This window comes from Nasonia vitripennis, chromosome 4 (assembly GCF_009193385.2).
Source record: "Nasonia vitripennis strain AsymCx chromosome 4, Nvit_psr_1.1, whole genome shotgun sequence".
Classification (NCBI taxonomy): domain Eukaryota; kingdom Metazoa; phylum Arthropoda; class Insecta; order Hymenoptera; family Pteromalidae; genus Nasonia; species Nasonia vitripennis.
Genome location: NC_045760.1, coordinates 25,113,231 through 25,126,592, shown reverse-complemented (window position 1 = coordinate 25,126,592; position 13,362 = coordinate 25,113,231). Strand labels below are relative to the sequence as shown.

Genomic DNA, 13,362 nt, shown 5'->3' with positions numbered 1-13,362 from the left:
GAAACACCGTAAAAGTTATGTGTGTTATGAAAGATTAACAGAAGTCCAGGTTGAAAGAACACACGTTAATAGAGTTATCTTTATTGTTTCAATACTTATTGTTTTTTTTATCGATATAATAAAACAATCTATTGATGTTATTCACAATAATGCAGCTTGTACAAAATAAGACTTTTACGTAATAATACATATACGTATTGATTTGTTTTAAATGAAGGATGCAACATTGATTAGTAAGATTCATAATTTTTTTTATTGGTCCAACACCTTTAAACATATATTTTACTAAAAATGAACATCATTGATTAATTCATATTCATTTCTAGTTTGTCCAATTCCACCTTGAGACATTCTCCAATAAACGAAGTTTTTTCGCAAATATCTGATAAATCGTTTGCTGAAAATTCGTACACATTGAATTATATTCCGAAATATTGATTGTTTAATGTGCACCGTGTGCAGATATATTATTTACCTCCATCGACACATGTATCTATGGCATCGCTTATTTTTTGTGCATCAACCTCCGTGAATTCAGCAATTATATCTTTTTTGATTACATCGCCATCAATTTCCCCATCTTTTAACTAAATTATTTGATAGGAATATTAATTCAATAAAATTAATCAAACATCTCAGATAAATTTATAAACTGGATCAAGTCAAGTAACTCTTTACAATATATTAGTATCGATAAAATAATTTGCGTATAATACTTACAGCTCCTTCTTTTTCAAGAATGCAAGCCATGAGGCAACGCATTTTCGGATCTTTCTTGCCTTCCAAGTTTTTGAAATCACCTTTATAAGTTTAGATACATAAAAATGTTAAAATAGGTATAATCTTGGACAAAAAGTTTGGTACTATATAATACTGAGTTTGCGCATACTTTCTTTAATATCGTTTTCTTCTAAGCATTCATGGAATATCTTTTCCGATTTCGAATCCGACTTGGTTGCTCCGTAAACCTGGGACAAATTACGGGCACAAATAATGATAATCAGTGAATTAAGAATATTTACGCATAGCAGATACTTTAAACAAAGATGTTTCATTCTATACATTATTACAATGTAGAATCACTTACAGCCGCAAATAATACGCAGAGGGTTACAAAAAACAGCTTCATTATGCCGGTTTCACTGATCTGGACACTTTAAAATTTGAGTGACTATTACAAATTCGTAGTCACCGCATGAACATTTTATACTTTTGTGGAGCAATTACGACGTGATTCACGCTAGACGAACTTTGCTGGAAAGAAAAAGCAGCGACAATTAATTTCCTTTATCAAGGCTAGGAATTTAATTCGGCAATCATCAAATTATGTAACAGCTTCAATTATTCCACATAAAATAACTCCATTTTGTGATCGCTTCCGGCAGATCTCACATTTATCTTAGATCTATTTTCTAAGTTATTTAACGCCAAAATTGAATTGTAAACAACTCGGTTTTCCTTGTGTACTTGAGATAGTAAGCTTCGTGGATGGGAATAAAACTGGACAAATCTACTTTTGATGGTAAATTTAATATTATATAATCTAGAAAGACTCATCGCTCCTTTCGCTTAGTTATCTGAGAGTTTTAATAGATTTAATTTTCCATGCAGAACGACACTGGAATATTTGCTTTTCAATGTAATTATTTAGTTAATGAGTATAACAAAACTAAAAAATTATTCTTACATCAATGTTTTTTTTTACAAATGATTATAAATCTGTGTACATAATTTAACTAATGTTTATAATCTTATGTTCTAGTGCTACTTTGTCGGTCCTATAAAATTAGTTAGATTTGAAATACAAACAGCCTATCATATCTCCAGCAACCAGACATTCGTTACTCTGTTTATTGGCTGTAACGTATATAGAATAACTGAATTAGGTATCTAATGATTTTTTTAAATTGTTTAAGATTTGCCGATTTCATACCTTCAGTAGCACATATCCTAAATTTATCTTCGGTTCGTTCTGAATTCAATACGTGTAGTTGTTTTAATATTTCCAACATTTTTTCTTCGTCGATTTTTCCATCTACCAACTAAAAAAAATTAATTCATACGTTATCAATACGTTTTAAGGTGACAAGGTTACGAAAAATCGTCAAATCTGGTAACTTACAGATCCACGCTTTTTCATTATACAAGCTATGTAACAATTATAGTCTGGCGATTCTTCTTTTTTCAACTTAGCTACATCTTCTAAAAAAATAAATATATTAGAAAAATGCATTAACCTATGACCACGAGTCTTACACTAACCTCTGGTAATTTGGTATTCGTCCAAACACTCCTGAACGTGCTTTTTCGCTTCCGACCAATTTAGACTGTAAACACATATCTGATACACGAAAACACAAATAATTATAATCAATACCTCAGTTTCGTAAGAGACTCATTATAGAATACAAGTTTGTAATATATTACTTACTATTATACTTAAGAAATATAGAACAGTTACGAAGCCTCCCATTTCACGAGTCGCGACAAGTATTCCAATAGTAAAAACGCGCAACTGCGACTTTATTTTCGCTCTGCGTATATTTATAAGTTAGCATAACAAGTGTCCTCAATACTACTATTCTTCGAGTCTTATTTATTTTTAAGTGCTTATAGCTATAGATTTTGAAATATAGGTCAGTTGTGAGAAATTTGTTTACATGCGTCATATAATTGCAATTTTTTAGTGGACATAAAACAACTTATTACAGTTATTTAGAGGCGACAATCAGTGTACTTTGTAAATACAAAGTATTTATATTACATAAGTAAAAATTTTAATTCACGATTTCATTTAGTTTTCTGATGTTTATATTTTTAAGTTTGGAAGAAAAAATGTCAAATAAACAGGGCGCAGAACATTTTTTATTTCATCAATACACAATGTTAATATATATTACATTTATATCACAAAATTACAAACATTTTATCATTGAATAGGCTACTTCACACTCATCGCTTAGTTTGTTAGCTGAAATACAAATTTTTAATTACTTCTAATCAAATTCATGCGATCCATATTTCATAAATATTTACCCATAACGGCACAATCCTCCATATGTTTCATAAATGCTTCCACGTCCGACTTCTTCTCATTTTTTAAAGAATCTTGCAGTCTTTCGATGTATTTTTCTGGTACTATTTTTCCATCCTTCATCTGTTTTTAATTATATTAGATTTTAGTATGGAATTATTTCAATGTTCATATAAATAATTTTAATATTATTTAGCTACCATTCCTACACCAGTGTAGGTACATGCATTAAAGCATTTGAGCTTTGGATTTTCAGGGTTGTACACTACTCGGTCTTCTGCAGATAATAAGAATTTATTAAATGCAATGTTGGAATAATGTTATGTACTGATGAATGTAAGAACAAGAAAAATTAACTTTACCTACGGGTATGTCACTCAGATCAAAACACTTTTCTTTTATTTTATGTACTTCTTCATCCGTTTGACACGAAACGTGAATCTGTCAACGAATGTTGCAAATAAATACAAAATTCTAAATCAAAATGATTCATGTGATTTGATAAGTTTTGTCATAGTGCAATCAAAAGCAATCTGTCGCAGCCTATACTAGAATAATAAAATTATAGTTCACGAGTTCACAAGTCTCTTATTGACCCTGATTTTATGTCTGTGCCAATATTAAAAATGCAATTCAATGAACTCTTATCAATCCCTGAAGCACTATTCGAGGGAAAACTATAATTTCTAATCAATAATTCATAATTTCTATCATTTACTAACTTTGATTTTGAAAACCAACTCACCGTTATGGTTAGTACAGTAACTAGCAATACAATAACTTTCATTTTGTATTTTATTGATTTGCACTCTTAGTCGGGCGATTCGTTGGAAAAATATTTCATATTACACAAACTGTCTTCTGGTAACTCATTTATATAAGATTATGGTGAATCCACCGAAGGCGTCATGCTCTCGATACAATTACATTATTAAGTAATTATTTTGGCATACGAACCATACCCAGGCGTAGATAAGTAATTTACGAAATAATGACCAGAAGTTTTATCGCAAAATTATCAAACAGGAAGAAGCAATTTCATCACAGAGATACAAATCGACATAAAAGTTGGTAGCCACGATTTTGAATTTCATTCCGAATAATGCAGCCATAGCAAAGATGTGTTCGTTCTGTAATTATTTGTTATTGACTTACCGCGCTTATTTGCTACTTTGGTGTGTTATTAAATAATCATTAATTATTTCAAGCTACTACTTAATCTAGAGATGGTGAGTTACGAATACATTTATAAGATAACAATTATTTTCAACTACAATCTGCGACTCTTGCCCGATAATTATTCGGCTAAAAGTATAACTTTAATTTATTAATAGTACTGCACTTATATAGTATAATATTACAATATTTATTATATACAATAATTTTTCCTAAAAGTAAGGGCTGCGATATAAACAAAAAGTTACTTTCTACATAGATGTGCATCATAACAAATACAATATAATCGTATCTTACATTATCAATAATACTTGATTTTATAAGTGTTTAATTTTATAATGAATTTAAAATATATACTAAAATTAAAATACTATAACGAGTATGATGATAACTTTAATGTACGTCAGAGTAGGCAATACGTTGCCTAATATTATACTGATAATCTAATTAAACTTGACGACTTGCATATTTCTTTTGTAACATCAAATGGTAATTCTGTCTAACGCTAATATATGCTCACGTTTTTTATTAGACATTTGACATAGCTGTGAGCGATTTCGCATTCATCAGTTTCTTGATTTGCTGTAAAATAATCAATAGTGTTAAATCTGTACGCAAACAAAATTAGTTAACCAATTAAATCAAATAATGTTATTCACCAGTCATAGTGCACACATTTACAACTTCTTTAATAGTATCGTAGGAATCGGGATGCATAGCGACTAACTGTGTTTCTGGATCTATTTTGCCATTCTTCATCCGTAAATATTTGTGAATTTAATAGTAACAAATATGTAATTGATTCAATCAATTTGACAGCTATACTTACAGTTCACCTGGAGGCACATTAGTTTCAGCAAAACACTCCTGAATCTTTTTCTGTAAATGCATATCGTCTTGCACTTCTCCGTTGACACTTAACTTGAAAAATACAAACAAATTTGGCACTCAGCCTTAATTCTTTTCTTGAATAATTTTACAAATCGCGAATTCGATAGAAAGATGCATTTTTAATCTATAATTTCAAGAGCAACGATAACAGTTATTAGAGACGTGGTCAGTTATAATCTTATGAATGAACTCACTATGACAGCGAACAACGTAAACACTACGATGTATGTCTTCATTCTGGCGAGAATTTCATAAGATACTGAGCGAGTATCGACGGGTCCAGCAGTTTTTCGTCACTAAAGGCATCGCCGATTACGAGACGCTCTTATATAGAACTCTATAACAGATACTACGCACTTCGTAAGTATCGTTACTAATTCAATTCTGCTTTTGAAGAGGAACAAGTGAATGAGTCTACCGAAACCAATCGAGTGTGGCCCTCTATAGGATGGAAAATTCTGCCAGCTCGTGACCGCGATTACTTTTTCCTGGAATTGGCGAATTCAAATGTTCGATCTATTCACGAGATGTTAAGTATTATAATCTAACAAGACTTGATTACTGTAAATGGGAAGATTGCCAAATTTTTTGCAATACTCTTATCGAGAAAATATTGTCCACGTGTTTACTCGATGCGATAACGCGCGTCTTTTACCAGAATCCATGTAATTGCTATAAAAAAATTGTTTTAATTCCAATTAAAATACATCTATTACAGTAAAATAAACTATTTACAACCTTTTTATAAACGATTGGTAATCATACTGCACTTGACATGCATATTTATATATAGCTTCTCAACTCTACGGAATTTTTTTTTAATTTTACAGCGATTGTTAGGTGTCATGAAGTCAACAAGCGAACCAAATCCTCATGAATGAGAAGTAATTACCTGATCGTGGATAACAGGCAAGGTCGTTATAATTTTGTGTTATTTCGGTTATGATTTCTATAAAAACTGCCTTCTCCAAGTTGTTATGCATTATACAAATTTTTTTATCAATAACAGTTTAGATTTCAACATTTTATTATTATGTGTAATTTCAACATTCTCTCCCAGCAAAATCGGCTTACTAAGAAGCTAAAAGATAATCCGCAAAAACACGTCAATTTCCTCACTTCCTCGATATAATTCCTCAGCCCTTAGAATTCCTTTCTCGCGGCTTAGCAGTGAGCCCTCGATACAAGACGCATATCGCATCGCTAGAACGGCGGGAAATTTCAAATTTCTCAGTACGGGAGAAGGCAGAGAAGGAAATTTACAAGTCAAGAGGTCGAGCCGCCGACTCGGCAAGAGAGCGAGACCCTCATAACGCCCGGTACACACTTCGCACCTCCTTATACTTGCAACGATGAGATGCGCGAACTTTCCGACTTGGCAACTTTGGCCGGCGGGTTAAGTGAGGTTAGAAGGATGAGACTCCCGTGTACACACTTTGTTGCCCGAGAGAGAGAGAAAGAGAGGGAGTGGGAGAGCATATATGCGAGAGAAGGGACGCGTTTGCATAAGCGATAGCCCGGCAGCTTCTAATCTCCCCCTCGTTTGCATCGACTCCCTTTTTGCCAACGTGCATGTCTTGCAGGTGCTTTTACGTAGCAAAAGGAATCATGATTATTCTAATTTTTAGCTGTAGGTATGGTCTCAGGAATAATTTTAATTTTCATGTGAGTGTCTTTTCATCGTATCCATCGCATCATATTCAAGGGGTTCTCGAACTTCTTGCCCTATTTATCAAACTGTTTTATCGACGGTACAATGAATAACTGCATATTATATTTATTAATAAAAAATAAATGGCTTTCTTTAAAGCAAAACATACACCTAGTTATCCTTAGTCATAACACTACAGTAATAAGCGTAGTTGTACCAAGAGATCTATCATTTAGGTCATATAGTCGATAAAACAGTTTCGGTAATACCGGAAGGAGTATGGGACCACCTTAATTGACACCGAAATCCATCAAAGCTAAAAGTAGCGAATTTCAATTTAATTACGCAACCATCCATCAAAACCCACTAAACTACACAGCAGCGATCGACATTCGTATCACGCGGTGCGCCAAAAATCATTTTGAAATCAACTGTCCACATTTTCCTCCGCGGATTACGTTGTTCACCCAACGCGACAGTTTTGAAAAGGCTACAGTCGCTGAAACAAAAAAAATCGGCTTGATGGATCGGCTCGAGATTCGTCGCACGCACAGCCATCGAATTCGCATCGCGAGTATAAATACCTGTATAGTCCGCGACGAGAAAATGATTGGCCGCGTACGTATAGGTATAGTCGCAATGCGCATATGGATGCCGCGTCAAGTCATGACTTTATGAATGGCTTGGATGCGGAGTGGAATATAGGGAAAATGGGATAGAAGTGCCATGTGTGGAATAGCGCCACTCGACGGATTTTTTTTTCCAGACGCACGCTTCTTCGAGGCGGCGTGTACGCGCCAATGATTGGGGAATTATTGGATGAATGCGGATTTCGGTGAAAAAGGTGAAATTGGAAGCTTTCGAAACTTTTTCTTTATTCGCAGCACAAAAGTGTTAGATTTTAGTTTTAAATATTTTTTTACTGTAACTGGCTAGAACGCTCGTTGAAGATTTTGAAAATATCGTATTTATTTTTTGTAAATAGGCAAGTCTGCATACGAAATCTCCAACGTTTGGAAAAATGTTCAGAATATATTGAATATTTTTAAAATTACTCTTAATTATTCGACTACCAGAATTTCACATTATTTCAGCTATATTCAACATAAACTTTAAATCGAGCGTAAAAATCCTTTGAATTGAGTATTAGCACTGATTGTTTCGTACAGCGCGCTATTCGCCTGAAACGAGATCCGCCTTGAATTCCACTTTCGAACGAGAGGGCTACCGAAAAAGCTCTAACTCAATAAAAGAAAGGGTGAATCAAGTCGCGGGACACTCGAAATAAGCCAGATCAAAGAAATGCTCGCGATAACGAAATTGCATTTGTCAATGGAATTACAAAGCCATTTGAGAATTAATGCCCCCCTCTCTCTCTCTCACACTCTCTCACACTCTCTCTCTCTCACACTCTCTCTCTCACACTCTCTCTCTCTCTCTCTCTCTCTCTCTCTCTCTCTCTCTCTCTCGTCCATCGTTACATTCGCGCGGAAATCGGGTAAAAAGATTTCGCCGCTCCATAGGAGAATACACTCGGCAGCGCGCTATCTATTTAGTCTGGCAACGCTTCAAGAGGCAGTAACTTTATTACGATAACTCAATCTAGTTGTCTGCTTCTATAGAAGCTTCCATCCGTCTTTAACGCTACTACTCTGTAGCTATACTGCTCGCCGGGCTTTTGCGTTCAGCCACTGTACAGCTTTTTAGCTTGGTAATTTCAATTTTTGTCCTCGATTCTTCAACGACAATGGACTGCGCTTGTACTTTTAAGAAGACTCCGGAAAGCTGCTGTTTTATGCAATTATATAGAGGCAATACTTATATCACTTCCGGTGAATGTTTTATGTTGATTGGCTTGCCTGTACAAGTTGTCTGCAATATTCACGTTGTATTCACGTCTGATCAATCTAGTATTTTAGCGTGAAATTAAGGATTTTGAGATCATTTGTGGTCTGAATTTCTCAGTATGGAAATCATACTTGTCTGAAAAATTTACGATGATCATATTCTGGCATGAAGATGTAGCTAATTTGATCCAAGATAAAACTGTAACTATTTTTGTTAATTAATGTCTTCATCGAACAAAAGCAATGTTTAGTTTACTGCAGCTTACTTACTTTTAAAAAAGTGTTATGCAAAAATATCATATTAATATTTACAATAATCGAACAATTGGATGCAGAGTAATTAGAAGTGAACTAATGCTTCTCCAGCGCAAATAATTACCATCTTTACCATAGGAATATCTAAAAGATATTTGCATACAACACGACAAAACTTCCACGTTTTTTCAAGCAGCTGATCTCGAAATTGAAAATAAAAGAAAATGAAAAAAAAATGTTCTTGGTCACCAACGCTATTATCATATAAATGTTTTCCCTCCACTTACAAACTCCCAGTGAACTCTCTTCAAACGAAGCCCGAGAAACTTTACCGATGAAAAAAAAAATTTCACGCAATTAGCGCACAGTCACTCCCCGCGTCTATTCTTAAAAATTTTTCGCGCGACGAGTCGTGACATTCCCGAGGTGCTCTTACGTGCACTTCTCTCGCGTATAGCCCTCGGTGTCCCATCCCCTCTACCTCGCTCGGAGATAACGACAGCTAATAAAGCCAAACTGCCATAAAGAGCAGCCCCGGGATAATTTTGCAAACTCCACCGTCGGCCATAATAATTCGCGCGCGCGCGGGTGAAACGATTACGGCTGACCGTAAAATTACGAGCTGGCGCTTAGCTGTTGCTGCTTCGCAGATGAATTGCGAAGTGTTGCGGTGCAGAGGTATAGACTTGGCCCAACTGTGGGTTTATACGTGAGTATAGCTTGCTTGTTATATGGATGTTTCCCTGTTGAATCCAAAACGAATCTTTTGGAAAATTATTAAAAAAAATAATAACAATTAGAAGCTGCGAAGTTTTGAAAACTAAAAACCTAAAACAAAAGCGAAAACGGCCGCATCCACACTCACACACACGATCGACTTTTCCCATCACAGCTTAATGTCGCTTGATGAGCAGCGCAGCAGCTCGTCGCGCTGTTGGATTTTCGGCTCGTCGCTTTATATACGCTCTCGTCTCTCGGCTCGCAGCGGAAGCGCAATAAACAAGTTGCTTTAATGGGGTGTCCGCTTTATTGCGCCGCAGCCGCGTCGATTATTTTCGCGAGCCCGTAAATATCTTGGAGATGAAGCGGCGGACGTGCGCGAGTAAGTTAGAGCCGCTACTGTGGATAACGTGCTCGTAAAGACTCGGCCAACTAGTTGCTACTATGATTATGGCTTTGGGATGCTTTGTGTACGTGAATTTAGAATTTAGTACCTGTAATAATTATCTTTGTTGCAGGAAGTATTGCGTTAATGACCAATTCGAGCTTTTTAACGACAAATCGCAAGATATTAAAGGCACGACATCTTCTGTATCTATCACCCCCGCATATGACAACGACTATGGCAACAAAAATGAAAAAAAGGCGAAAATCCGTGGCTTCCACATAATCAAAGAGGGGCAGGTCTCCCCCTATCCTCGCAATCTTGACGTTAAAGTTATGATAGCAAGGAGCAGCAGCAGCAGCAGCTCTGGCTCTATATACAGCTAGTGTAATAACAAAGCAAACAGCGACGCGACTCCGCCTTGAAAACCAAACAGTGTATCTCCCCCTTCCTGCCCTCTCTCCTGCGCGGAATTAAAGGAGAGACGTCCAAGTGTTTGATGTCACGAGGTTGGAGCAGCGCCAAGACGGTATCAGCATAAAGCGACGCGGCCGATCCCAATCTGGAAAACGAGCGCGCTGATTGATTCTCATTGCTTTCGCGGGGACACTATTCATAAAGTGGCCTGAGGGGGATGAGGACTTCGCGACGAACAGCGAAAGTCGCTCCCGGGAGCATTTGCATTTTGGCTCGCGCTTTTTGGATCTTTTTTCGTTGTGTCGCATGTGACTTGTTGAATTTTCAAAGTTTCTATTTTTTGGAGTGTACTTTGGGATGATGTGTATAGATATCTTTTTGCTCAGTAAAATCGTAAATGACTCGATGCAAATATTCCACACCTTTAATAACCGCCCGCGGTTAGATTCATTTGCATTCGACCAAAAATTATACATTCCTAAATTGCTTTGTGTATGCATATTCAGCGCTCGGCTTCAAAGAGTTATGATTCAACGCTGGTTTTATAAATGAAAAACCTTTTATAAAATAGAATCACTCCACGAATGAAAATATTTGTACAATATTACATTCTATGAAGCTAGATAATCACCAATGACTCTCCAATTATGTTACCCAGAATTTCGGGAAAAATACCCTTAAAGCGCCGCGAAAGCTCAGCCAGACTCGATTCGTGCCGAAAGGCCCTCGCAGGCATTTAGCCTTGACTCGATCAGCACTCGAGAGGCTTTCCTTCGCGACTTTATTTTAAGACGCGCCGGTGCTTTTACGCTCGTTGGCGCGCAGCACTTTAGCCCTTACTCTCTTCACTCCGGGAGCATTTTAGCCGCTCGTAATTTTCGGCATAATTTGGCCGCGGCCTGGGCGGTAATCAAAACAAAAGTTTTGCAGATAGAGAGAGAGAGAGAGAGAGAGAGAGAGAGAGAGAGAGAGAGAGATTCTCCAATTTGCGCCGGACGGAAACGAGATTACGCACTCGGGAGGGAACAAGTGGAAATTGATTCCGTTAGGTGCGCTATCGAGGATGAGATTTTCTTTTAATTATGCGCGGGGTTTGTGTTCCTTTTTTTTTTTTTTTTTTTTTGATTGTTGGGTTGAGGGCTTTATTAATTAGTGAAAGTCTCTCGTAATGACGATGATGATGTCATTGAGAGTCGATGATTTGATCGGTTATAATGATCTCAGCGAGAAAGATGGCTCGTCTGCAAAATTTCTTAATTTAAACTTAAGGGGAGCATATAAATTTTACGTTTTGTGACATTTTGATACATGCCTGGTTCAAAAAAATCCTTGAACAATTAAGCATTTCAATAATTAATATAATCTGAAATTTAAGCAGGAAATTCAAAGTTATAAGACTGCAATTCACTCAAGAAAAAATCTAAACCTCCTCCTGCTCTTTCTGTTGCAGGTACGTGAATTAAGCTGAAATCTCACTGGTAATTACATCAATAATTTACACTCCTCACGGTGTTCCAAGATCTGCTAATCAATGAGCGCAACACAGCGAGCACCGATAAACTAAACCCACCGGATGCAATCCTATAATAGCCCCTCAATTACATCACGTCCGGCGCAATATCTCATGGAAAAACTTTTTCTCCCTTCGATCGAAAAAAGATTTCCCCCGATGCAGGTGCGTACGAGAGGAGCCGCGCGAGAACAAATCTCGCGCAGCCGGAATGAAAAATAGCAAGAAAGAAGGCGAGGCACGTACAGTCTCGCATTAGTCAAGCCTCCACCCCTGCATTATTGAGGCATAAGGAGAAATAGATCACGACGCCCGGGAGCGTAATTGGTAAATCAATTTGTCTTTTAATTCCATTTGTACATGAAAAATGAAAGACAATTCATTTCGAATTGCCGCGAATCGATATATATATATATATATATATATACGCTTGATTGCGGCTGGCACGTGATAAGAGGGAAAAAGCCCCGAATCCGGGAGCAGCGCATGAGGAGAAAACTTGGCGCGACGCGAGAGTTATCGCCGGTACTTTAAGCGGCTCACGTGCGGCCTAATTAATTCCCTCGTTCAAAATTATAATGCCAACGAGAGTTGATCGGGGTTCGATTTGCCTATCGATCATCGGCCTGTTGAGACTGAATTATGCATACAAGAAGGTACGGTATTAACGCAAATGCTCATTACTAATCGAATCGTAGATGTATCATACACGAATCCACTTTGCAAAATTAGCTCCGTATAACGCTTGTATAATCAAACCGCTTTCGGCTTAGCAGACGTCTTCGAGAAACATAGCAACAATATGTACCAACGTATATGTACGAAGCCTTTGTCCATAATCCAGCGAATCCTCGTGATTAAGCCTTCCCCACCGCAACAGCAGCAGCAACTCAACAGTCTCTATAATTATCACTCTCTAGAGACGAAGCTCCTGAGAGCAAGAGAGAGCGAGAGACGAATGTGCAGCGAAACAAGATGACAGCGAGACGCAGCTGCGAAGACTCTCGCGTGCAAGGATCAACCCGCGATACATCTCCTGCTGCTGTAGTACTATATAGGTGTGCGTGTCGCGCGTGAATTATTCCCGACCCGTGAAAAAGGGCCACGAGAGGAGGGGAGCTGCTTCAGACGCGGAATTATTCATACGGCGAAGAAAGCGAGAGTCTAGTATACAGGGCTTTTGCTCAAGCCGTTTTCCGGATTCTGCTGCGGAGCTTCGATTAATCATGCGACATGCGGCGACGGATGCTCTGCTGCCGGTGGAGGTTTTACGAACGAGTTTAACGAACGCCTCGAGCGGGATGAACGGAAATTAATCTCGGGGGCGCGATTTTTCATTTCTAGATGCTGGGCTGGCTGATGTGAGCCGGGTTTCGTCGTTTGATGCGGGGAGTGATGGGGGGTTTGGATTTTATTCTATCACAATAAACTTGGTGTACAACGTAAAGTATAAGTGCCAAACTTTTTTTGAATGAT

At 37.2% G+C, this 13,362-nt stretch overlaps 3 protein-coding genes across 3 annotated transcripts; all 3 read right to left on the bottom strand.

Moving 5' to 3' along the window:
• Positions 1–230: 230 nt before the first annotated feature.
• Positions 231–1,274, bottom strand: LOC100678854 (pheromone-binding protein Gp-9). Its single transcript, XM_003425290.5, has 5 exons — positions 1,088–1,274; positions 890–968; positions 721–800; positions 476–587; positions 231–397 (listed from the first exon to the last, which is right to left on the bottom strand). Exons 1-5 carry the CDS (start codon positions 1,127–1,129, stop codon positions 306–308), a joined length of 405 nt encoding a protein of 134 aa, XP_003425338.1. The 5' UTR covers positions 1,130–1,274; the 3' UTR covers positions 231–305.
• A 114-nt stretch (positions 1,275–1,388) lies between these two features.
• LOC107981357 lies at positions 1,389–2,728 on the bottom strand. The gene is made up of 5 exons (XM_016986991.3): positions 2,432–2,728; positions 2,263–2,341; positions 2,123–2,202; positions 1,934–2,042; positions 1,389–1,857 (listed from the first exon to the last, which is right to left on the bottom strand). The coding sequence occupies exons 1-5, from the start codon at positions 2,471–2,473 to the stop codon at positions 1,787–1,789; spliced, it is 381 nt and encodes a 126-aa protein (XP_016842480.1). The 5' UTR covers positions 2,474–2,728; the 3' UTR covers positions 1,389–1,786.
• Positions 2,729–2,843: 115 nt separating this feature from the next.
• Positions 2,844–5,498, bottom strand: LOC100678893 (putative odorant binding protein 81). The gene is made up of 8 exons (XM_003425291.5): positions 5,296–5,498; positions 5,040–5,131; positions 4,870–4,963; positions 3,780–4,792; positions 3,397–3,475; positions 3,235–3,311; positions 3,037–3,157; positions 2,844–2,971 (listed from the first exon to the last, which is right to left on the bottom strand). Exons 4-8 carry the CDS (start codon positions 3,819–3,821, stop codon positions 2,916–2,918), a joined length of 375 nt encoding a protein of 124 aa, XP_003425339.1. The 5' UTR covers positions 3,822–4,792; positions 4,870–4,963; positions 5,040–5,131; positions 5,296–5,498; the 3' UTR covers positions 2,844–2,915.
• Positions 5,499–13,362: the final 7,864 nt, after the last annotated feature.

What these genes read in the sequence shown, in the direction of transcription:
- LOC100678854 (XM_003425290.5), bottom strand. Translation starts at nt 1,129, where the DNA reads ATGAAGCTGTTTTTTGTAACCCTCTGCGTATTATTTGCGGCT. An exon ending in TTCTTGAAAAAGAAGGAGCT is followed by an intron (nt 588 to 720) that starts GTAAGTATTATA and finishes CAAATAATTTAG; the next exon opens with TTAAAAGATGGGGAAATTGA. An exon ending in AGATACATGTGTCGATGGAG is followed by an intron (nt 398 to 475) that starts GTAAATAATATA and finishes ACGAATTTTCAG; the next exon opens with CAAACGATTTATCAGATATT.
- LOC100678893 (XM_003425291.5), bottom strand. Translation starts at nt 3,821, where the DNA reads ATGAAAGTTATTGTATTGCTAGTTACTGTACTAACCATAACG. An exon ending in CCTACACTGGTGTAGGAATG is followed by an intron (nt 3,158 to 3,234) that starts GTAGCTAAATAA and finishes AATTAAAAACAG; the next exon opens with ATGAAGGATGGAAAAATAGT. An exon ending in GGAGGATTGTGCCGTTATGG is followed by an intron (nt 2,972 to 3,036) that starts GTAAATATTTAT and finishes TTTGTATTTCAG; the next exon opens with CTAACAAACTAAGCGATGAG.
- LOC107981357 (XM_016986991.3), bottom strand. Translation starts at nt 2,473, where the DNA reads ATGGGAGGCTTCGTAACTGTTCTATATTTCTTAAGTATAATA. An exon ending in CGAATACCAAATTACCAGAG is followed by an intron (nt 2,203 to 2,262) that starts GTTAGTGTAAGA and finishes TTATTTTTTTAG; the next exon opens with AAGATGTAGCTAAGTTGAAA. An exon ending in TAATGAAAAAGCGTGGATCT is followed by an intron (nt 2,043 to 2,122) that starts GTAAGTTACCAG and finishes AATTTTTTTTAG; the next exon opens with TTGGTAGATGGAAAAATCGA.